General features: G+C 44.1%; 1 protein-coding gene across 2 annotated transcripts; it reads left to right on the forward strand.

The window, feature by feature from the left end:
* The first annotated feature begins 568 nt into the window (after window positions 1-568).
* LOC118686557 (glycerol-3-phosphate acyltransferase 3) lies at window positions 569-22844 on the forward strand. Of its 2 annotated transcripts, XM_036382823.2 has the most exons (12): window positions 569-922; window positions 10031-10103; window positions 15841-16111; window positions 16586-16660; window positions 17160-17249; window positions 17443-17536; window positions 17949-18064; window positions 19166-19221; window positions 19688-19773; window positions 20183-20311; window positions 20788-20867; window positions 21687-22844. In XM_036382823.2, the coding sequence occupies exons 1-12, from the start codon at window positions 782-784 to the stop codon at window positions 21811-21813; spliced, it is 1338 nt and encodes a 445-aa protein (XP_036238716.1). In that variant the 5' UTR covers window positions 569-781; the 3' UTR covers window positions 21814-22844. The 2 variants fall into 2 exon arrangements, with proteins under 2 accessions (XP_036238716.1, XP_036238717.1); XM_036382824.1 differs by lacking the exons at window positions 569-922; window positions 10031-10103 and adding an exon at window positions 11619-11693.
* Window positions 22845-23044: the final 200 nt, after the last annotated feature.

The following is a 23044-nucleotide window of genomic DNA, read 5'->3' on the forward strand; positions in this document are numbered from 1 at the left end:
CACACAGAAAATAAGCTGACTGCCTTTTTCTAGGAGTACTATGTTATTCCCTTTCCCCGGGATGCTTTGGGCTGACATCCCTCTTCAGCCGTTTTCTGCTAACACCGCTTTCTTGGATTGTGTCACGCCAAGTGCTGTGGGACGGGCTGTGCACAGGCCGGGGCAGGCAAACCCTCCTCCAGGCAGTTGCCACTAAGTTTCCTTTCTCTTGGAGAGGGCCTAACGCCGGGGTGGGAGCCGGACTCCAAGTGAATCCATCTTCCCTGCTCAAGTCAGGAAAAAAGCACAGGTGGACGAGTGCAGATCTTGCCCCTTTTCCTTTCTTTACTTTCCCTTGTCCTCTTTGATATTCACACACCCACGAGCTTTCCCCAGTTTTCCTTTTCATTTTTGCCCTCCGAGCTGCTCGTTTCGGCCTTCCTACGGCTTTTCAGCCCACGCTGCTGCCTCGAGGCCCCCGGCTGGCCACGGCAGCGCCGCCGCGCTCCCGCCCGCACCCGTTGGAGCCATTTTTCCTACACCAGGAGCCTTCCGTGCCGTCCGCTAACCCCGGCTTTGGCAGCTTCCCGCTCCGCGGGCGCCCTCTCCCGAGGCGCACAGCTTCCGAACCTGCACCAGCCGGCCCAGCCGCTCCCGAGCGGCCGCCGGGCGCACGGTGCCCTGCAGGGCGGGGCGAGGCGGGGCGAGGCGGGCCGGGGCGGCCGCGGGCCTTTAGGGCCGGCGGGAGGCGGCGCTGTCCGGGCCCCGCTGCCGGCGCTGGAGTCGCTTGGCCCTGCGCGCCATGGAGGTCGTGTGGGCCGTGGGGCAGGTGGGCGCCGTGTGGCTGGCGGTGGTGCTCGGGCTCATCGTGCTGCCCTCGGCGCTGGGCATCTCGCTGGGCATCTCTGAAGCCTATATGTGGGTGCTGGTGAAAACGCTGGAGGTAGGCGGGAGCTCTGGAGGGGAAGGGGGGGTGTCCCTGGCGCTGCGTTCCCCGCGGGGCTGCGCCTCGCTCGCTGCCCCCGGGCCGAGGCGGGCTGGGCACGGCTCCCTCCGGCCGGGGCGTGTGCGGGGGTGGATATCCCGGAGGGGCGTCTGAGCGCTCCGGTCCCATCGTGTCCTCCTGAGAGGAGAGCGGGTGGGTCACGTCCTGACTGGCATCAGCTCTGCCCGGCTGTAGCTTCGGGCTTAAAGCCCTCAAGTAAAACTGGAGATCTGTGTTAAATTTCTGGTTGTGTAGGCTCTGGAGTGCTGTCCCTGGACCCGCAGGAGAGCGGAATAAACCTTGTTACCTAAGGCTGTACCATGGCCTGGGCGAGGCTGTCGCTGTGGCAGCTGTGCTCCACCTGGGGAAAATGATGCCGGGTCATGCTCTCGGAGGGTGTAAAGGTCTGATGCCAGAAGGGCTGATGCTCAGAAACGCGGACTCCCATCCAAGTTGAGCATGTCCAACGCCTTAGTTGCCATCTGCCTCTCTCTCTCTCAGGGATAGCCAGTTTCTCGCAGAGGAGCTGCTTTCTGCATGGGGCATATTTAGTATGTGTGTGAAAACCCTCCTTCTGAAGCTAATGGTAGTGGTGAGCAAGGGTGTTTTTAAATTGTTGCTGGACGTGATCAGATTTGAATCTTTACTATGCTTTTTCCAAGGAGGAGGGGTACCCAAACCACGGAAACAGCTGTAAGGAGGAAAAATTAAATGACTCACAGTACAGTCAGTGGCTATGCAATATGCATCACTATGTGACTATGGAAAGTAGATTTTGTCTAATTTCATCTTGTTCTTCGAGGTTTTTAGGCAAGTCTTGTTTGTGTACTTCAGTGCCTGGCTAAAAAAATCCATCTATTAAATCAGCCTTTGTTAAATACATCTTAAGGCAAAATGTTTTTAGGCTTTTGGGTGAGAATGAATCTGCTCTAAGTAATTTCTGGGACTGTGAATGGTATCAGGATAAATGTTGAGGAGAGAAGATGCAATTGTTAGTGGAGTAAAGATTTGAATAGCAGGAGCTGAGGAGGTAAAGATCACCCTGGCCTCAGGGAGCAATTCAGATGGCCTAGTGAGATAGTCTTGTTTGGATGACTTGCCTTCACCTTTGAATAACCACAATTTACATTCTTTATTAGTAGATCATTAATCATTATTTTTTAGTGTCATCAAATGTTGCAACAAGAGGTGACTCAAAATGTTTTGGGCAAAATTGTGGAGAAGTATCTGGCAGCATATTGATGGTGGCTGATTGTGAGAGCTCTCCTATTGCCTAAGGGAGGAAATAATGACTTACCTTGCGAGTTACCATTACTTTTGCATTAAATACTTTCTGGAGTTGCATGCTGCTCAATATATTAAAAATTTTATTAATACATAATTATATTGGACATAGATATGATTTAAATAATGTATCCATAAAGAAAAGGCAATGAAAAATTGGAAAGTATTCTGAGAAGAGTCAGCTAAATTTGACTTGCTATGGGAGAGTGAAGAAGCTCAATCCACCCAGGTATTCAGCTTATCTCAACTTGGCCTTGCTTTGCCTATGAATTCTTTGTCCTCAGAATACTTGCATGGGGATAATCCCTGAAAGGAAGTGGTTTGCTGTGGGATGTTTCCTCTTCATTTGCTCACAGGTCTGTCTTGGTTAGAAGCCCGACAGAGGATGACTGTCTGCAGCCAGGTCGGAGCAGCACCTGCAAGAGGGCCTGATGTATAATACCTAAACTGTGGAAATAAATCAGAGTAATATTGGGAAAAGTACTGTATCCTTGCATGTCAGACTTTTAAGAAGTAGGTTGTTTAAATAATTTGGGAAGGTGTATTTCTTTTATAGGGGTTAGTTATTAATAGCTATCGTGTTAACAGTGAAATGTGCTGCTAGCTGAGTGTCTGAGACTCCCTGGGATGTTGAATTGAGTGTGCACATTTTCTCCTGAGAAGAGCTTTTTGGCTCTGTGAAGTCACAGGATGCTGAAGTCTCTGATGGCTGAGGCCTTTTTCAGCAGTGTTAACTTAATAGCTTCCTCTTCCACTCCCAGCCCTGGATCTCCTCAGGCCTTTTCCCCTCTTTTCAAGGAGGAGGGTGGGTGCTTGCACCTGCACAGTGTTCAGTCAAGATGCTGCTGCTTTTGGTGCCTCTTTAATAGGCTGGATTACAGGAACTGTCTGAAAAGTGGTGGCTGTTTGTGCATCCCAGGGGATACCCTGGCTTTGCCTGTTTATATCCCATGTCTTGGTGTAGTGGAAGGACACAGTGACTGTGGTTTGTTTCCTACATGGCCTGTGTTGTCAGGTTACAGCGTCTGCTTTATTCAAGTTAGTCTGTTTTGAGGGTCCAAGTCTGTCCACAGTTCAGAGACAATTCTAGAGTTTGTTGTGATACCTCTTCAGGTCATATCAGACAAAACAAAACATCCAAGAATGAGTCTGTGGTGTTCAGTTGTGTAGGCTGTGGGATGGAGCAAGTTAAGATGATGGGGGCTTGTGCTTGAATTTTTTCCCGCCAATTAAAAAAAATATCTTTTTCTGCTTGTTTCAGGAGGGCAGAAGCTTGTTCTTGGTGCTGCAAGCATGATCTGAGAAAAGGGAGGGGGAAGCTCCTTTTAGGAACAAAGTGTTTTTGTACTTTGACCATCTGACATTTCTGACAAGGGACATCAGTTGGTGCACAATAGATTTTTCTCTCTGCTGAGCTGCCTCAGCAAGCACCTGCTGCTAAGAAAACACAGCAAGTACAGATGAGGATGTGCTGCTCTTGGGTTGCATTTGATCCTTAAGTACTGCATTAGGGATTACCAGCCTTATATGGCTATATTTTTTCCTATGTGATTGTATTTCTTTCCACGTGATAAGGTAAAATGTGTAGAAAGTTGTGCTGAAGAAGTACAGCAGGCAGCACTTGCTATTTGAAAGCCTGCTTCTCCCATCATGTGGGTTTTCCTGAAAACTTGCTTCTGAATTGCCTTACCAAACACAACAAAATTTTAGGAGTTTGCTCATTTTTGTCTGTGGCTTTCCTTCCAGTGTTAATAGAAGGATTTCTGGCACCATGTTAATATAGTTTTTTTAAATGTGGGAGTACTGCTGCAGAAAGATCTCTAGCAGCTGTTTGACCTTATGAGGAGCTAGTCTGGACTAGGCACCTGCTGTCCTGATGCTTGTCAAGTCTCTTGCCACAGAAATATTCTCTACTGCTGAAATGCTGGGGACTGTCTCTTGCAGTCATCACAGCATGCTGTATTGCTCCCTGTTTGTTTTTCAACATCAAAAGATTGCTTCCAATTTTAAATTTAGTGCATTTTTACCTCTTGGTCTCATTTATGCTCTGTCTTAATCCATTCCTCTTGTGAACTCTTAGTATGATTTGGGGCTGCCGAGGCCCCTGCAAACATGCCATTGGAGGTGTCTTGCTGAGTGCTGGAGAATGCAGCCTTTCAGCAAGTCCTTTGTCTTTCATTGAGGCCCATAGAGCAGTCACTGTCGCATAGGATCAGTTTCTCTAATTCCATCAGATTGTAGAAAATCTGGAGGACTAGTTTGGACAGTGTGTCTATATATTTGGCAGTAGCAGTGCACCCCCCCCCAGTGATGATCTCTGCTTGGATGGATTGCAGCTCACCTTGTTAAATACTGGGGTTTTTTTTTTCCAGTCTGATGGGGTTTTTTTGGGGTGTGCCTTGCTGTCTGAGACAGTAAAGTTGTCAGCAGCACTTTGTAAAGACTGCCCTTCTTGCCCTTTCTAATGGGAAAAATTCATGTGTTTTTAAAACTGTGTGGTTGCGAAACATGAAGAAACAAGAAAGCCTGAGGGAAGTGAGGTGTTCAGGTCACATTTGAGTCAGGAAACAAACAACTTGGCTATTAACTAACATCACATTATTGTCTATTTCTGGACTAATGGTTTGTTGATGACTGCAAGCACTTTTTGTGCACTCCCCTTCCCAGTCTCTCGAGGCTTTTTGTGGGGGCTTGTGGTGAGCAGAGAGAGTGATTCTTGTGTGGCTGGTTTTGCTGGCTGTAATGCACAGCAGATGCTGCACTTATAGGTGTTGTTCGAGTCCTAGAACTGACCCAACAGGGTTTAACAGCAGCCCCTTGTAACAGAAGCAATTTCTGATACTGTATTATGCTGCCTGTAGAGAATATATTTTTGCTGGACAAGAGTGTAATATTATTCTGTAGCTGGAGGCTAAGCCCAAGTTCCTTGTGTTGCAGATGACCTTGGCAATATGAATGGACCTAGATATGATGAAAAAAGGACTCTCAGTGCCTCTGGTCAAACTGGAGATTGCAGCTGTGCAGGGCCGGTGGGATGGACTGATACTCTTGTCCTAGGTATGCAAGGCTGCAGCTTCTTCCCATAAGTCACCATCAGGATTCTGTGTGGTGCTGGGCGTGAGGGTAGGGAATGGAGAAGAAGAGAATGGAAGCTGATAAATAGATGAATCATTGTGGGCTTTGACTGCTGCTTGTGTAACTCACTGGCCTCAGCAGCAAACTTTGCTGACTAATGTCGTTGCACAGAGTCAGTGAAGGCCTCTGTCTGTGTAATTGATATCCTTCAAGGACTGCTGGGCAGAGGAGAATCTGAGAGAGCTCTGAAAGCTGCCAGCTCAGATGGTAATGAGAAGCATGTCTTGGAGACATGCCTGGTGTGAATGATGCACCCTGTAAACAAGGGCTCATGCTGACTTTTGGAATAATATTTTAGCAAATTTTGTGCAGAATCTTGAAGTAAATCCTTGGCCTGTATTAATGTAGACCTCAGTCCTTTGAAGGCCTTTATATATGTTTACCACAGATCTAAAAATCAAGAGTCCTTGTATATCAGTAAGATTGGCAGAGCTGAGGGTGGCCCTTCGCTGTAGTTGCATCAGTAATTAATGTGCCATATTCCAGATCAACAGCTCTTGTCTGAAACTGCTCTCAATTTTACAGCATGTGAGCACTGTTAATAATCAAATGCTGTTAAAAAAATAACAGCAGCTCTATTCAGAGCTTGCCTTGAAGTAGGAGTTTGTGAAGCTGCTGTAAAAGAAGTTGCTTGGCATTCCTTTTGCTGATGCCATTGGTGGACTCTTAATTGCTCATTGGATACCTGTCCACCAGGAAGGACTTGCTATGCAACTCCTGTGTGTGGAAGAATTTGGAAAGCTCCTTGGAGGCGGTGCCGGGGTGTCCCATCAGAATAAGAAGTGCATGGGAGATGAGAGAGGACGTTTTGCCCTGACTCGGAAATGATTGCTCCTCTTGGTGGTGTTGGTGTTCTTTCCTCACACAGAACAACTCAGTAACTGGCATGCAGATCTTGCTGTGTTAAACAAGGTGGCATTGCATGGGATGTGCTCTGCAATCTTTCTGTTGTTCCTGAGGTTTGGAGAGATTCCAAGGAGGAGTGCTCACCTAAACTTACACATAAACTTTTGGCTCTGATCCAGCGGTGCTTTTAAAAGAGGAACCCCAGTGGTCTGTCTCTATGTGATTGCAGATTTCAGTCATCTCTCCCTTCCAAGAAATTGTTGAACATTGTTAAGTCAGAAGTAGTGTAAAGGTGGTAAATGAGGTGAAAGGCTGAGCCCCATTCCTTAGGGGGAGAGGCAACACTTTGAGGTGTTCCTAATGGTTTGTATTTTGATCCCAGCAAAAAATGTCTAGATGTGCTTTCATGAAATGACATGTCAGGCTTGGCTTTGGACATAGTCAGACCTCAGAGGCAAAAATCACACATTCACAAGAGATATCCAAAACCCTTCCTAACTCCAGATAAGACAGTTGCTAAATATCTTTCTCAAGTACTGCACAGCTCCTCTATATGTGGCAGTTGCTTAGTGATGTGTAAGTGAATTTGATCTTTTTGCCACTTTAGATTTTATTTTAAAGGTGCTGGTAAATTAGAGGACTTTTCTAGGGGGATAAGGAGGGAGAACTTTCCCCTGAAAAGTTGATGTTTTCCTTGCCTAGTGAAGTGTGGTATCTTCAGATTGTGCATTGTGTAATTAAGGCATTCAAGCTACTTTCTTATTAGCAGTTATGATACTAAAGTTTCAAAATTAGACTTGTGGTGATGCTTGTAGTTCTGGGATCATGCTGTTTTCTAACTTTACATTTTCAGTCCATTGGGTAGCCCCACTGTAGAACTATTTTTAATCTGTTCAGGAGCCTGGTGTTTTATACTTATTCCCCAAAGCTGCCTCAAGAAACCCTACTAAAAACACAGGTCTGCACCAAGGTCCTTGCTACTGCCAGCTCAGCACCAGCTGGAAGAAGCCGCTTAGATTTGTGCCAGTGTTACTGAGAGATCCAAAAGCCTTGCCAGTCTGCTTTTTGCTCATTTCCTGAGTAGAAGGGAGACTATGGCTTGTAATTGTTTCATGCTTTGATCTCTAATACACAAACACGTTGTTTTCCCCTCTGTGGGATGGATCAGCTGACATTGTGATAGCTCTTTATAACATAACCTTGTTGTCCTTCAGCAGAGGAACCAGCGATGGATGGCACATATCCCCGATTAGCAGGAAGGAAGGAGAATTACTCACATTAGTGCGGGTGGTGTCTCTTTTGTTTCCCAGCCTGGATATAAACAAGCTTTTCACTTGATCAAAGTTGAGATTCTGGTTTTGATGGTAGTGCCTTTAATTCAGGTGCCTGAGAATATGTGAAAGAATGAGATGTTAACTAAAAATTTCTAATTTCTTACTCCTTGGTTGCAGGAACATAGATAGTTTTTGGAAATATGGTGGATTGGTAAGAAGAAAGCTGACAGAGAACTTAAAACTTGTTTGCTGTGTCATCTGATAGATGTGGGTCCTTAGAAATGCCCAAATGCTCCTGACCAAGAGGGAGAGCTGGTCTCATCATTGCTTATTTTATTAAGTGTGCTTAAATCCCCTAAGAGACCTGGCATGGAATGTAAAAATGCCTCAGCCACTGACTTGTGGGGCACAAGTCAGTTGTCCTCTGGAATACACTGTGCAACCCTTGTACATGATGCTATGCTCCTGTCAGGCTTGTGCCAGTGCTCCCATCTCCTGGGAAAGCACAGGTAGAGTGCAAAGGGGACTGTCCTCTCCAGGCTTTCTCTTTGCCACTGTTCCTCCATCCCCTAGGTGGGTTGCTGCACCTTTCTGGAGTTAGATGGACATGAGGAGCAAAGGTCAGACCACTTCGGAAGAAGAAATGGGCTTTTCTGAATAGGGTTGATAAGTGTATCTGAGCAGTAGAAACTGACTTGAGTTACGTGACCCTGCAATTTCTCTGCTTTGGGAAGATTGCACTGCCTCCTTTGCATAGCAAAATGTCAAGATACTGCAGTATAGGGGGTGTTGCAAGCTTTTGTGCATTACAAAGGCCTGTCTCAATAACATGTGTCCTCGTGATTTGTACTGAGGCTCAAGCTTTGACACAGTCTAGAATGAATCCATAACTGCAGGACTTCTGTAGCAAGAGCTTTCTGAAGGTAGTGTTGCATTCTCTTTCTGAGCACCAAAGTGTTCTTCCAGGTTTTAATTATCCCTTTGAGAGGATTTGGAAGATGAAAACTTTTTTTTTCTGCTGCTGTGTATGGCTGAGACCATTAGCCAAATATGCTCTTGTTCTTCTATGTGACTTATAAGTGACTTAGCTGTTTGTGGAGATATTAATTTGTTGAATGCAGTGATTCAAGTCTGGTCAGAAATGATTGCGTGAATGTATTTGCTGGTCCTTCTGTACCCCCAAATCCATTCCATAGACAAAATGTAAAATGACAGTGCTCTGAATAGGTTTGTCCTTGAACATTGTTTTGGTTTGGTATTTCCCAGAACTTTTATGGTCACAATACTGATAAGAATGTAGCCAGAAGTTTACTGAAAGTACTTGAGTACCACAGAAAAACTGAGTTATTCCTACTGTTTGCTGCACAGGAGGCATGGGCAAGTCCAACAAACTCAGGGACTGTGGCAGCTGTATCTCCAGGAGTGAGGAGGCAACAAATGTCAGGGGAGCAGCTTCAATATGTATCCAGTTAAAATTAATTCCTGGAAGAGCTATTGCCTCAGCAGCAGCAGAACTGAGAAGGAAGGGGCTATGTGTAGCTCACCCCAAAGCTGGTGAATTGGCCTGTTTTCCTGCTGCTCAGAGCTTCAAAATGAGAGCTGAGAGAGCTGGGGTTGTTCAGCCTGGAGAAGGCACCTGGAACTCATTGACCAGAGAAGCTGTGGACTCTCCATCCCTAGAGGTGTTCAAGACCTGGCTGGATGGGGCTCTGAGCAACCTGATCTGGTAGAAGGTGTTCCTTTCCATGGAAGGGGGTTGGAACTAGGTGATCTCTAAGATTTCTTCTAACTCAAACCAGTCTATGATTCTGTGAAGATGCCAAGAAACAAGCAATTGCAGAGTCAAGGGAAATGTCAGGTTTGTTCAGCTTGGGAAGTTCTTGGGTGCTATCCTTTTTGGGTTGAGTCTGAATTTAATTGAAATTTCTTATGACTGAAAATGCTGATTTTGGTTTTGAGTGAAATCAGCTGTGTGCAGGCTTCAGTTTCACTTAAGCTAGTTAGGACTTTTTGGTTTGTTTTTTTTTTTTTTTTTGCTTCAGTATGATGAAATTCTGAAAGTAGACAGTCTGGGTTGTGATATGTCTGTCAGCTTTGTAAACACGTACTGTGTGTGTCCTGGGTCTAGCTCAGCTTCTGGGGCTTTCCATGTGGCCTGGACTCAGTGGCTGCTGTGGCAGTAGTAAGGCTGAGTAAGGCCTTTCAGGCTCTTGGTGGCTATGAACTGGAACTGAAATAGGTGTGGCTCTCTGAAGAATGAGAGCAGAGCTGAGAAGTACTGACTAGCACTGAGTGTTTTGGTTTGGTTTTTTTAATTATTATTAATTACTCTGAGTTTCTTCATAAGAACTGTGTATGGGTTGGGGTTTGTGGACACATCTGAGGAGGATGAATGATGATTACCTGATGAAGATATTCTTTGAAAATCACAATGTGTCTTTGACTAACTGTTGGGGTTTTTTTTGGTGACTTTTTTCCTTAAGTGAATACTGCATTTGTGAAATAATATTTTCATTCTGTTCAACAGTGGGCCACTATCCGGTTACAAAAAGGCGCCAAAAAGCCGCAGCCGCAGGTGCCACGGACTCCTACTGCCAATGGTGAGAGCTTGGGGTGAAGTCACATTGATGAGACTAATGTTGTGATGTTGGAGTACTGAGGCCTTCTCAAATGAAGCAGTTAGATGTGTGCATGAGATAATCTGAGAAGAGGTGGGTGTTACATGCTCACTGAAAGTCATGGTATATCCTCAGGCAGCTGCTCACTCACTGCCCCAGTGGGACTGGGGAGAGGATTGCAAGGATAAAAGCCTGAAAATCCATGGGTTGAGATAAAGACAATTTAACAGGGAAAGCAAAAGTCACACACACAAGCAAAGCAAAACAAGGAATGAATTCCCTGCTTTCCCATGGGCAGGCCAGAGAGCAGGGCCCCATCATGGGTAACAGTGACTTGGGAAGACAAACACCATCAGTGTCCTGCATGCCTCCTTCCTCCCACTTTATATTCTGAGCATGATGCCATATGGTCTGGAAGGTTGCTTTGGGTCACCTGTCTGAGCTGTATCTCCTCCCACTCTCCCAAGCCACTCCCAGCTTCCTCATCGGCCTGGTTGTAGGAAAAACAGGAAAGCCCCTGGCTCTGTAAATCCTGCTCAGTAATAACAAAAACATCCCTATATTATCAACTGTGTCTTCAGCACAAATCCATAACACAGTCCCATACCAGCTACTCTGAATAAAATTGACTCTACCCCACTGAAAACCAGCACACTTACATATCTAATTGTTTTGCAGTGCTACTGGCTAGCAAACAGTTCCTGCAGTATAAAATGCTGCCTTTACTGGCTCATACTGAGTCTTTAAAAAATTAGGGGATTAGGAAATGAAGGGCATGAAACAACATGAAATTTAACAAAACAAAGTAGAGCTTAAGATGGAGACTGTTCCTAGTTGATGGAAATTTTTGTGTTTAAATATGAGGTTTGTTTTCCTCTTGAAATTTGTCTTTACCCTGATGCTTCTAGGGTTGCTGGCAAGCTATCTCAGTCCTAACAGCATTAGAGTGCACTTAAATATTCTCTGAAGAGGTCTAAGTGTTTGTTGGACAGCACCTTTCTTTCCCAAGCTCAGTGCTTTTTCTGTGGTAGGACTGCAAGTTGAAAGTGTGTAGTGGGCATGTCTTTTTTTCAGTCTGCTGCTGTTGGCCTTTTACTTTCTGGAGTTAGTATCAGTGTTTGCAAAACTTCTTACACTCATTGTCTGTAGAAAGACAGCTGAAAAGTTGCTTCATTTTTCTTCCTTTAGCCTGGTTTTGAAATTAGTTCTTTAACTATATCTTAACCCATACCATGTGTGAGTTGTGGTAGACTGTAGTAGGTCAGAGTTGTCTTTATGACTTTGGAGCCATAAGAGAAGTCTGAGTTTGCCCTGGAAACAGGAGAAGGCTGAACAAAGCAGTCAGCACTTGGTTTCCTCCTGGTTCCTGAATGCTTCAGTTTTGTTATTCAATTGCTCTATTTTGACAGCATTTGGCAGCAGTGTGAGCATTTTCTGTGTGTTCCTTCCTTAGGCTGCACAACTGGAAGCAGGCCCAGCCTGCCAGTTAGCAGACAAGTCAGCTGTTACCTGAGCCTGTGGATTAGCTCATGTGAACATGATCCAGTAGTGGGGACTGAATTGCTGAGCCGGGTATGTGTGTTTCAGCTCCAAAGGGATATGCTTATCAATACTGCAAACACTGGGATCGCACTGTCTGCAGGCCAGGTGTGGAACTGGCTTCCGTGGCAGCAGATGTCAGCATCTCTGATAGTAAACTGGAGGTACTGCACAGCACCTCTGAAAACAGGTTAAAACTTGTCTTGCTTAGTTGCTGACTTACAAGTGGCTGAGAAAAAGTACATCCTATATCACTCACCAGTGTCCTGAAAGTTGTGGGGTTTTTTGGGCGGAAAGGGGGAAAAGGCAAGGTTAGCAGTCCTTTCAGCTAATTGTCAGTGACATGATGTCTGCTTCCCAGGTTGCCAATGATGCAGGAAGATATCCTGTTTTTTCCTGTAAGGCTGATGGTGCCCCATCACATCATGGGCCAGTGAGATGGCAAGAGACCCTACTGTGCTGCTTTAGCTGCACAGCAGGAGCTGTCATCCTCCTAGACATCTGATCATTCTTACGCGTAGTTATTTCTTCTCTAGTAAACAGACATCAAGGGAGGGAGGTCCTAGCTAGTAGATTGTTCTCTGAACTATCTTTAAAAAAAAGCTACAAGTAGCTATTTCTCCTGCAGCTGAGGGGCGTGTAGTGTTAATATGTGCTGTGGTTCAGAACCTGCACAAAGTGGAGTGTACTTTGCTGTCTGGAGGACCATTAGAGATAGTAAAAATGGCCTGAGGTAATTAATATAGATGATTGCATGCAGGCTATGTTCAAGCAGTCTTAGGGATGGGGATACACAATCACAATGGTAGCCTGAAGCCGTTTTTAATGTCCTTCATATATCTGAAATAAAAAGTTAAAATCTTTCCCCACTGGAGGTGGCTCTTTGTGCTGGAAGCTGGAATCTTAACTGTTCCTTACTTGAGAAAGTATGGGGAGACATGTGATGCCAAGCTGAGCTCCATATCTTGCTCTTGGGAATTTTTAAAGCATAGGAGTAACTGACTTGTGATTAGGAGTTCCTGGCTGCGGAAGAAAGTACTTGAGGGCATCTGCCCTGCATCACAGGGCAGGTGTAGGTCTAACAGTGCATTATATAAGTCTGCTGAGGTGACAGAACATGATCAGACAGAGGCCCAATTGCATTACACAATATTTACTGAGGGAGGAGAAACTCCTGCTGATAATGAATTACAGAGTAGTTGATTAAAACAGGGTAAAGGTGAATGTTTCTCTGTGTGTATGCACCTATGTGTAAGTGCTGTATGGATGTGTGTATCATCTCTTATGATTTCCCTGACCACTCAGCCAGTACTAGGAGTTGTGTCAGGATAGAATGGAGCACTTGACTTTATGTTCAAAGTCAAGTTTTCCTGTTCCCTGGCAGAGCAAAAATGGTCCTCCTCAAACACTGAAATTTTGTCCCTCAGTTAAAAAACAAACAAAATGTTCCCAAAAACAAAATCAATCAAAAAAAGACCAACCCCAAAACCAAGTGGACATGATTGAAGAGACACCACCTTTCTCTGCAGCATCAAATCCACTGTGCTTTACATCTCTTGGCAGAAAGGGCTGCCAGTGCCCCTGTGTTGGTTGTGTGATAGCAATACTTTCAAGAGAAAAGTTGACTAGTGTAGTTACATGGGGAATTATGTGATGCTGTCACCTCAGGATCTTTCTCTGTTAGAGGGCAGTGTGTGCTGGACCCAGTGGTAGCTCTTGGCTTGGAGGGTGGGTGTCTATCTCACTGCAACTGAATAACCAGCTCTCAGCTCTCCGTGTGGGTGCTGGCTGTGTTGTCTTCAATGTGGTGGGTTTAAAAATGACAAAAATGCCAATAAGAGATTTGAAAATTACATTCAATAAAAGAAAAGCTTATGCAAATAATCTTAGTAGTATCTAGTTACTACATAAGTAGATACTACTAAGGAGATAATTACTAGATACTACTAAGTAGATCTACTGGCTTTATAAGTAGATGGTGTTAAATTTGAGCCTGACTGGAGTATGTGAGCTTGAAGGCTTGGGGCTAGTGCTGTGGGTTTTTTTTTTGTTGAGAGTAATGTTTGCTGTACTCCTGCATAGGGATGTCTTTGGCCAGCTCAGCTCTGCCTATGGCCAAGGGATTAAAGGCCATTAAATGTGACTTGTGATTAGAAGAAGGCTAGGTACGTCACCAGAGAGAGCAGCATGTGTGTAATTCTGTTTGTAATACCTTCACGTGCCGCTGAGATCTTGGCTTGGAGCAGCTGTCCCAAAGCTGCAGGGCAGTTGGTGCATAGGGGTGTTATGTGACAAGGACAGCACAGGCTGATGAGGCTGGACATTCCAGCCCTGCTATCTCAGCTTTCTAGCAGTGTGATAAACTTCTCAGCTGGGTTCAGCTGAGAAGCTGGAGCTAGATGGACCGGCTGTGTGAGTGATGCTGAACAAGGGGGAAGGATAACAGCTGGATAAGGAGGAAACATTCCCAGCTCTGGAAACTAGAGAGAGGGGTGGTACTTGTGTGATGGGTGCTGGAGCGTTCCCCTGGTTTCTTGCCTACAACCTGTTTCCAGCAGCACAGAGCAGACAGGTTGCACTGAGTCACCTACAGTCCTGGATATTTCACTGTTTGGAGATGTTCTGAGTGTGAGAAAAATTGAATCAAAAGCTAGAGCTCTGATTTGGGTTTAACATATGACATAAGTGTAGTCTATTTTGGTAAGTGTTTGATGTGATGTATGTTTGTATAATTTAGATCCTGAAGAGCATGTGGCTTTTTGGGTGTGCCATAGTAATGGTTTATACTTTTAGGCTTGTCATAGGACAATGCAGTGAGGTGGCCTGCTGGTACAATTGGGAGTTCTGCCTGCCAGGTTCCAAGCTGAAGGTGCCAGTGGGTTTTGTAGCAGTGTTGTTCTTCTTTAGGGTTTACCTCAGTGGTTTGTGGGACTTGTATCTAGAAGCTTCCCATGTTATCCCATGTGTGCCATATCCGTATGTGTGATGAGAAGATTTTCCATGTCACTTATAATTTAAATGTTACAATTATTGGCACAGGAAATATATTGAGAGATTTTCTGCTGACAAGACTTAACTGGGAGGAACACATTCTAGGATGTGGAAAGTTACTCGTAGCTTGACGAAATTGGGTGCTATGTCCTTTCCCTTTTTTTTTAACTCAGCATGGAAGGACAGAGATTATGCAATTTATCAGAGGGTGTCTGACAGAGTGGCAACTTGAACTTGGACCTCTGTAATCCAAGTTGAGTCTCAGGGGATGGTTGTTCTGGTTAACTGTTACTCTAGATTCTTTGGTCATCAGTTTCTGGAGCCAGACTTGCTTACAAGCAAGCAACTACTTGATCTGTGTTTAGCTTACACAATTTGTCCTTGCCTTTGAAAGCTCTGATGAGAAATTTGTGCTTATCAGACCATAAGCTTAAAAAATTAACAGGTTGGAGGAAGGGGAATACTTCTTGTTTGCACTGCAGTTGTGATCTCTCCAGGTTTCTCTCCAGGCATTATGTAGTCAGAGTTCAGCTGGAACAGCTGCCGGTGCTGAACTAAATCAAGGCTCCTCTAAGCAAATTTTCTTTGATGTAGTGTTTTGGAGAGTTTTTCTTTGTTTAAGTAAAATAAAAATAGTGTGGTCTGCTTACAGAAAATATTTGTGCTGTGATGACAGGGAGGTGTGTTTGGTTCAGAGCTGGTCCATGCACAGTGTTGTGGTCTGGAGCTTTGGCAGTGTTGTGGCTGTGGGACACCAGAATGTCAGACAAGATGGGAATAGGGAAGACTCCATCAAGGAGATTGAATGCCTTTAAATACACAGAGCACAGGAGGGAATGAAAAGGCCAAGGTCTCACTTTGTTTCTTCTGGAAGCATAAGAAAGTCCTGAATAAAGTTTGAGAACATGCCAGATGGTGGGAAAGGGTTTGCCTTCTTGCCTCATGTTCAGTAGGTAACAGAGCTTGATATAGTTGCTGCTCAAGGTGTTGTTGTGAGGAAGGGGAGCTGGAAGTGGCCTCCTGCAGGGTATGCTGTGGTCAGCTGCCCAGCTTCTCTTCCTGTCCTAGGAGGGGCTCTGACAATAAATTTGTCTTCTTGAGTAATACAAAGTGACTTGTGATCTGGAGGGTGACTGTTAGTTACATCACAGAATTATTTTCTCAGGTGGTTACCCTTTTTCTTCCCAAGGTATCATTGAAAGGGATGAAACGCCTATGGAGAAAGAAATTGCTCTTCTGCATCGAGCAGACTTCGAATTCTCCCACATTTTTTACTTCTGCAGAAAGGGGTTTGAGGCTATTGTGGAAGATGAAGTTACTCAGCGATTTTCCTCAGAAGAGCTGCTCTCCTGGAATCTGCTCACAAGAACTAATGTCAACTTCCATTACATCAGCCTGAGGCTGACTGTTGTGTGGGTCATTGGGGTGGTGGTGCGGTACTGCTTCCTGCTGCCCCTACGGTAAGCTCTGGTGCTGAGGGGTTTTGTCAGCCTGAGAATGGGTAAATTTGTGCTTTCTTGGTAAATGTCATCTCAGCTTTCTTTAACCCAAAAGCAGCATTGGCAGATATAAAATATTAACTTGCTTAAAGGCTCCTTTTATGTTAAGAAGCACTTATTTGCTGTGGAGAGTAGAGTAGAGCTGCTGGTCATCTTTTGCATGAATGTTTCCCTTAAGTCGATGTGTATTAGCAAAATGAGTGTAAGCTCTAAAGCTCCCTGACACTGTGTGCATGGGAATATCTGGATCTGCTGCCTTTGCTACACCATGACTTTAGGCAACAAGTTAGGGAATTGCTGAGTTAGAGAACTGCATATGTCAAGTATCTGAGGAATAATTGAATTTCTGCAATCCCTTTCCATTTTAAAGAGGGCAAGGTGTTATTACAATGAGCAAAGCTACTTACTTAGGTTTAATGTCTGTTTTGTCTGTAGCTTTAGCCTCGCTGCCATTGGGATTACGTCAATGATTGTAGGAACAACTGTGGTGGGACAGCTGCCAAATGGCAGGTAGGTACTGTGTGTGAGGGATGAACTCTCCAAATTGCATCAGTTCAAACAGCTGAAGACTAGGAGTGGGCAGATTTTTACCTATAACACACTACCAATAGTCCATTCCACCCACAAATTTGTGGATCCTGTTTTAGTGGCATTTTGAATTTGGGCTGGGGTTGGGTTCTTGTCAGTCTTGGCATTGAAGTTGATGATTTCTGATGGGTTCCTCCTGCTGGCATGAGATACTCAAATGGGACATTGTAGGGCAGGCAGTAGTGTTGGGATAAAAAACACCCAGCAGAGAGAGGACAGCCTTGCCTAGCAAAGTGGTGCCAAGGGCATGATGTATCTTAGCTGAGCTGCTGTAGCAAGTGAGTGGTAGAGCTGGGAACATCCCTCTGTGCTCCAGAATACCAGGAAGATTTCAGCCCTGAGTTGTGTTGAGTAGGCTGGAGAATATTGCATGTGCATCTAGCTGTTTTCCAGGATGCTTTAGATGTCTAATTTCTTTCAGTGTGAAAAACTACCTGAGCGAAGTGGTTCACCTCACGTGCTCCCGCATCCTTGTCCGAGCTTTGTCTGGTACTATCCATTACCATAACAAGTGAGTGAGCAAAAGTGTGTATATGCTTATATGTGTGTGACATCCCATTGAAAATGGGGACTGCTCTCTCCTGAGCTGCAAGTTGATGTCACACTCTAGAGGCTGACTCACCTGACAGCTTAATGGAACTATTTGGTGTGTAATGTGGTGCTTTAATGCACTAGCAGTCTAACAAAAAAATATGTAATTTCAGGGAAAACAGACCTCAGAAAGGAGGAATTTGTGTTGCCAACCATACATCACCAATAGATGCGATCATTTTGACAAATGATGGATGCTATGCAATGGTATGAGGAGATCTAAGATAACCACAGCAAAGGGACCAGGAGAGGGAAAGATTGTGGGGTATTGCTTGTGGACTTCAGTACTTAATTTTCACAGCAGTGATGTTTGCTTGAGCACTGGTCAGTGGGGAAAAGTGTAAATTGTGTTGAAATTGGTCTATATTATGTTCTGGAGAAGTTGTCCTTGGACTGTCAATACCTAACTCTTCTTCTGTTGAAGTACCTGAGATAGCACCATGTGAGTGTCTCGATTCTTTCAAGTGAATGCATTTTAACAGTTCTGTGGTCATTGCTCAATCCTGGCTTGCAGCCTCCCAGTGCATTTGTGTTTGTTGGATGTTTTTAGAGGGGCGGAGAGGAGGAAGTTCTGCCTTTCAGGTGTCTCACATACTGATGTGCTTCGCTGGGCTTGCAGGTGGGCCAGGTTCACGGTGGGCTGATGGGCATTATCCAGCGAGCCACGGTCAAGGCCTGTCCTCACGTCTGGTTCGAGCGCTCTGAGATGAAGGACCGCCATCTAGTGACAAAAAGGTGAGATGTGTGCTGGGCTGCCTCCCTGGAGAGGCATTGGGCAGTCAAAGACCTGGATTTGGGAATGAGTTACAGGGGTGGTGTGCAGCACACTGCATCACTCACAATGACCTGAGTGTGCTTGCTTGTGTGGGCTTTGGTGCAGTACACTGAGGTGAAAATGTCAGGTTCCCAGGTCACCAGGGAAGGCTTGAAGCATTTATGCAGCGTGCCATGGCTTAGACCAAAGGTTCTGGGAAGCTTTGGATTGCAGACTGTCACAAAATATCTCAGTTGGGAAGCCATCAGCATAATAATTCATGGCTGATGAATTCAGGTGTGTACTTTGAAACAATGTGAAGATACTTAAATTCTGGTACTTTCTGTTGAAGAGAAATACTGATGATAAAATTGGATTTTTGTTACAAAAACCCAGTATCACTGCAAATTGTGAACCACTAGAAATAAAAAGCCTTATTTGTTTGGGTGAAAGGCAAAATGTCTTGTTATAAGGATATAAGCTGTGTACAAAAGTGGTTGTCTGCAGGATGTCACCAAAAGCATACCTCTGAACATTGTAGTACAGGGATAAAAATTGTTCCTAATTTATAGAGAACTTTTTAGGTTAATTTTGACGGGTTAACTTCTTCACTGGTTTATTGGCCTCTGCACAGAAGGACAGTTTTGCCAAATTGTCCAAGTGTTATTCAAGTACTGAGCTGTAGGCATTTAGAAGTCCCCTTTTAAGGAATATGCAGTTAAGTAGCAGAGGTTAGATGGACCACTGCATCAATATGCTTTTTTCTTAGGCAATTTCTTGAAGGTTGAGTGGATCAGAGTTAGTTAATGGCATATAATTGTTGGCTTCTCTGACAGTCATTAGTAAAATAATGCAGGGCAAAGAAAACAGGATATTGCATCGATGTAGTGCTCCAGGGGCCTAAGGGATGGCAGGCCCAAAGCTTCAGTTTCTGTAGGAAAAAAAGGCAAGTGCAAATTAGTGTCTAGTAAAAGGCTTTGGTTTCATACATATGTAATATAGAAAGATATTTTTAATGCACCTGCCTGGGGAAAGAAGAGTGGAAAGGAGCTGTTTTTTAAGCTTTCCTTCTGCTTCCACAGACTCAGGGAACACGTGGCAGATAAAAGCAAGCTCCCAATCTTAATTTTTCCAGAAGGTAAGAAGCTGAACTACTTATCTCCATTCAGTGTAGATGTCATCCCTGTTCTCTTTTCATGGCTTCTGCTGCTCAAATCTATCTTCACCTCTGGCTTCAACTATGTTAGGGCATTCCTGGTTTTCTTCTTTAATATAAGATGAATATACATGGAGACAACACAATACTGTCTCTGGACGTTGCTTCTCCTGGCAGAAGCTGCAGGCAGAAGAAGGGGAAGATTGTTTATTTTGCCCTGAGATTATTAATTTGCTGTCCTACAGATTTAACTGCAGCATTGTGATTTTTGTCTTGCACACCTTCTGGCTTCATTCAGGGAGTCAGTCACAAAACAAAGGCTAAAAGTAAGCAGGGATGCTTAAATCAGTGAGCAGCAAATGCAAGCTCTTTATGGGTAAGACCTGTCTGTGGATGTTGTGTTGCACTGAAATGACTGTGTGAAGCAATGACTTTGTCTTCTGGACAGGCACCTGCATAAACAATACATCTGTGATGATGTTCAAGAAGGGGAGCTTTGAAATAGGAGGGACAATCTATCCTGTTGCAATCAAAGTAAGTGGAAATAGCTGGCTGCTTGATTTCAGAGTTTGGGATGGGTTTTTGTCAGAGGGGCAGGAAGCTGTCTCAATGCAGCTGCTATTAAAAGCACAGTAGCAATTGGGTGGATGCTGTGGATGACTCCTGGAGAATAAGTGGCTGAAATTAAAGTTAAGTCCTTTGGCCTATAGAGCCTGGCTGGTAGGCCTGATGGGGTCAGCTCCTTCCTGCAGAAAGTTGGAAGGAAGAGAAATGCAGCTAGTCCTTCCCAGTGCTGAAGGGAAGCATCTTGCTCACAGCAGACTTAATTCTTTTGGCTGTTCAGGCAAATGGGTGACGTCTGCTGCTGGTTCTGTTATGTAATCCCAGGTCTGTGATGGTCTGGGGAAAGGCTTAATCAATTGTTTTTTGTGATCCTTTGCAGTATGATCCTCAATTTGGAGATGCCTTCTGGAACAGCAGCAAATACAATATCGTGAGCTATCTGCTGCGAATAATGACCAGCTGGGCCATCGTTTGCAATGTGTGGTACTTGCCCCCAATGGTTAGAAAGGTAATCCTGCATCTGGTTGCCTGACTGCTATTTAAAAACTTGACTGTGTCTGCAAGTGCACTTTTACTCTTTTTTCCCCCAAAACCTCTGCCCACCCCATGTCTCCGAATCAGTTTTATACTGGATTTTTGTCAGTGCTGACTGATGTATGATTGGAGTCTCCTTTTCCTGATGCAGCTTAGTACCATCAGCAATGCATCAAATATACAAAGGATAGCAGTAAATACACTGCTGTTCACACTAGCAATAATGGTAATGTTCCATCTTGTTGAAGCAAAATTTTCTCCTGATTTCAACACTCTAGGGGAAAAATGAGTTATTGTCACATGGGAGCACCAGATTATGATGTTGGCATGATAAGGAATGGGTAGTTTGGAAGTGAGCTATTTTGATGAGACAACAGATGAAAAAATGTTATCAAAGTCTGCTTCCATTGACTTCTCTCTTTGATTATGTTGAATTTGTGGCTCTTGAAGGAAGATGAAGATGCTGTTCAGTTTGCCAACAGAGTGAGGTCAGCCATTGCTCGCCAGGGAGGACTGACTGAACTCCCATGGTGAGTGATGCCCTCCTTGTTAGAATTCATGGACTATTTGTGATTAGTTTGACTGATAGGTGCTTCCATCCTTAGCTTTCTGACAAATAACATTGAACATCACTTTATTCCACTCAGGGAAAGCAATGGAGTAACTTCACATGCACATATGTGAAGGTAAAAGATGTATGAAGTCTTTGGAGCACATAGCATGCAGTGTGTCTTATCTAAAGGCTTGATGCTTTTGAAGTAGGTCCATTCACAGTTGTTTCTGATGTTGAGATTAAGTAGCAAAAGTGAAGTTTCTTGGCAAATCTGATGAACAACAAAAAATTAAACAGGTCTAGAGACTTTCTACTCTGACTTCTCATGTCCTGTCTCAGTAAGTAGCAGGATAATGCCTAGATTTCATGTGACACAAACTTGAGAGTGAAATTCAGATGATGAGAATAAGAAAATAGATTCAACTATGAGACCTGTGAGACCCAGCTCTGAATAATATAAGGCAAGACACAGCTCTAGTGTTGCAGAAAATTGACTACCTCTACAGTCTGGGGAAGTACCATCCCAGGCTGCCAAAGATTTCTATTGTAGGTACAGCATGTTACCAACATGAATAGGCTGCCTTAATGAGCTGAATTCAAAATTTGAACTGCATAAGCTATGTGCTCAAAGTAAAGGTTTTAATAAACCTGCTTAAAATTGAATATTATAGAAGTTCTGAAGAAAAGCCTTTATTACCTACCTTAGTCAACTGTAGAGTTTTAATGTAATGTATAGTTTGATAACAATAGCCATTACAGCCCTGATGGTTTACTGTTCCCTCTTTCTCTGCTCCAGGGATGGAGGACTGAAACGAGCGAAAGTCAAAGATACTTTCAAAGAAGAACAGCAGAAGAACTACAGCAAAATGCTAGTGAGAAATGGATCAGTAGGAAGCTTGTCTGCAGAAACTGAGTCAGACTGAATGATGGTTCTTGAAAAGTAACTTTGCACAACCAGCCTTAGCAGGAATGTGTTTTTTTTTAATTAAAAAAAAAAAAAAACTGTCAAAAAATAGAGCAAGAAAACAGCAAAATCCTTCATTGTGTGTATTCATATTCTCTGTATGGCTGGTGCAGAGCCTGCCAAGGGCAGTGTCTCTGTGTTCTTCTCTGTTCATTCTTTCACTATCCTGCCCCTCTCCATCTTCATGTGATGATGCACTGCAGCTCTTGGTATTCCCAGGCTGAATGCTCACAGAGTTAGAAGATGAAAAAAACACCCCAGTTTTTCTGAGTTGGTAAGAATGAAGGGAAGTGCAGTGAACAGATGCTGTCAGCACACTGCTTGTGAAGATACCTCTTTTTCATGGTACTTTAAAGGTTTAAACATAACAAAATTTTGTCTTTTTATTTTCCTGTTGCTCACAGATTTTTTGTTGTAGATGACTTAAATCATGCTTTAGGATGTTGTCAGAACTGTGAGATTGACTCTTTTTGTTAGCTTGCACCTGGATGTGCAAGGAGGGAATGGAAGCAAGGGCTGCAGAGACCCTACAGGATGGGAAAGGAGCTGCCCTGCCAAAAGCACAGACCATGGAATGTGAGGAATTTGGTGGCCTTATAACATGGTATTGACTTTATTGAGAACTGCTTCCTGAGGGAAGATAAGGGGCAAGTCCTCAATCTCCCTGTCCATTGCTATTGTTGAAATTGCTTTCTTGAGCTCTGGAGCTGTAAAGGTAAGGCACAGTAAAGGTTGCATAATGTAGGCTATGACAGATGAATCTTTGTAGATTGTCAAGAGTGCCCATCTGCAAAAATTATTGTTAATGGCTTGAAATTCTCAAGAGAGCCACTCCAGAAACACATCTTGTGTTTCCTGGGCTAGCAATAGCTATCACAACTATAAACATAGGATCAGTAAGTCAGCTTTGATATGAGATGTGACATGTCCAAATCTACAACATATTGCTGTCTGAATGTAATGAGAAATAAATTCTATATTTATAATGGGTCTTGTGTGGCATTACTCCTGTTCTCTATATAATGAACAAAATTATACTTCCTGAGAACCTAACATGGAATCATGGAAACTTCAATCAATGACATAAAGGACCAATTGTAGTTCAGTTCTACAGATTTCTACCCTGACTTTCTTTCCTTTTTTACCTTCTCCTTGGGCTCTAAGGCACATAGATGGCTTGGTGTTTATCC

Source organism: Molothrus ater, chromosome 4 (assembly GCF_012460135.2).
Source record: "Molothrus ater isolate BHLD 08-10-18 breed brown headed cowbird chromosome 4, BPBGC_Mater_1.1, whole genome shotgun sequence".
NCBI lineage: Eukaryota > Metazoa > Chordata > Aves > Passeriformes > Icteridae > Molothrus > Molothrus ater.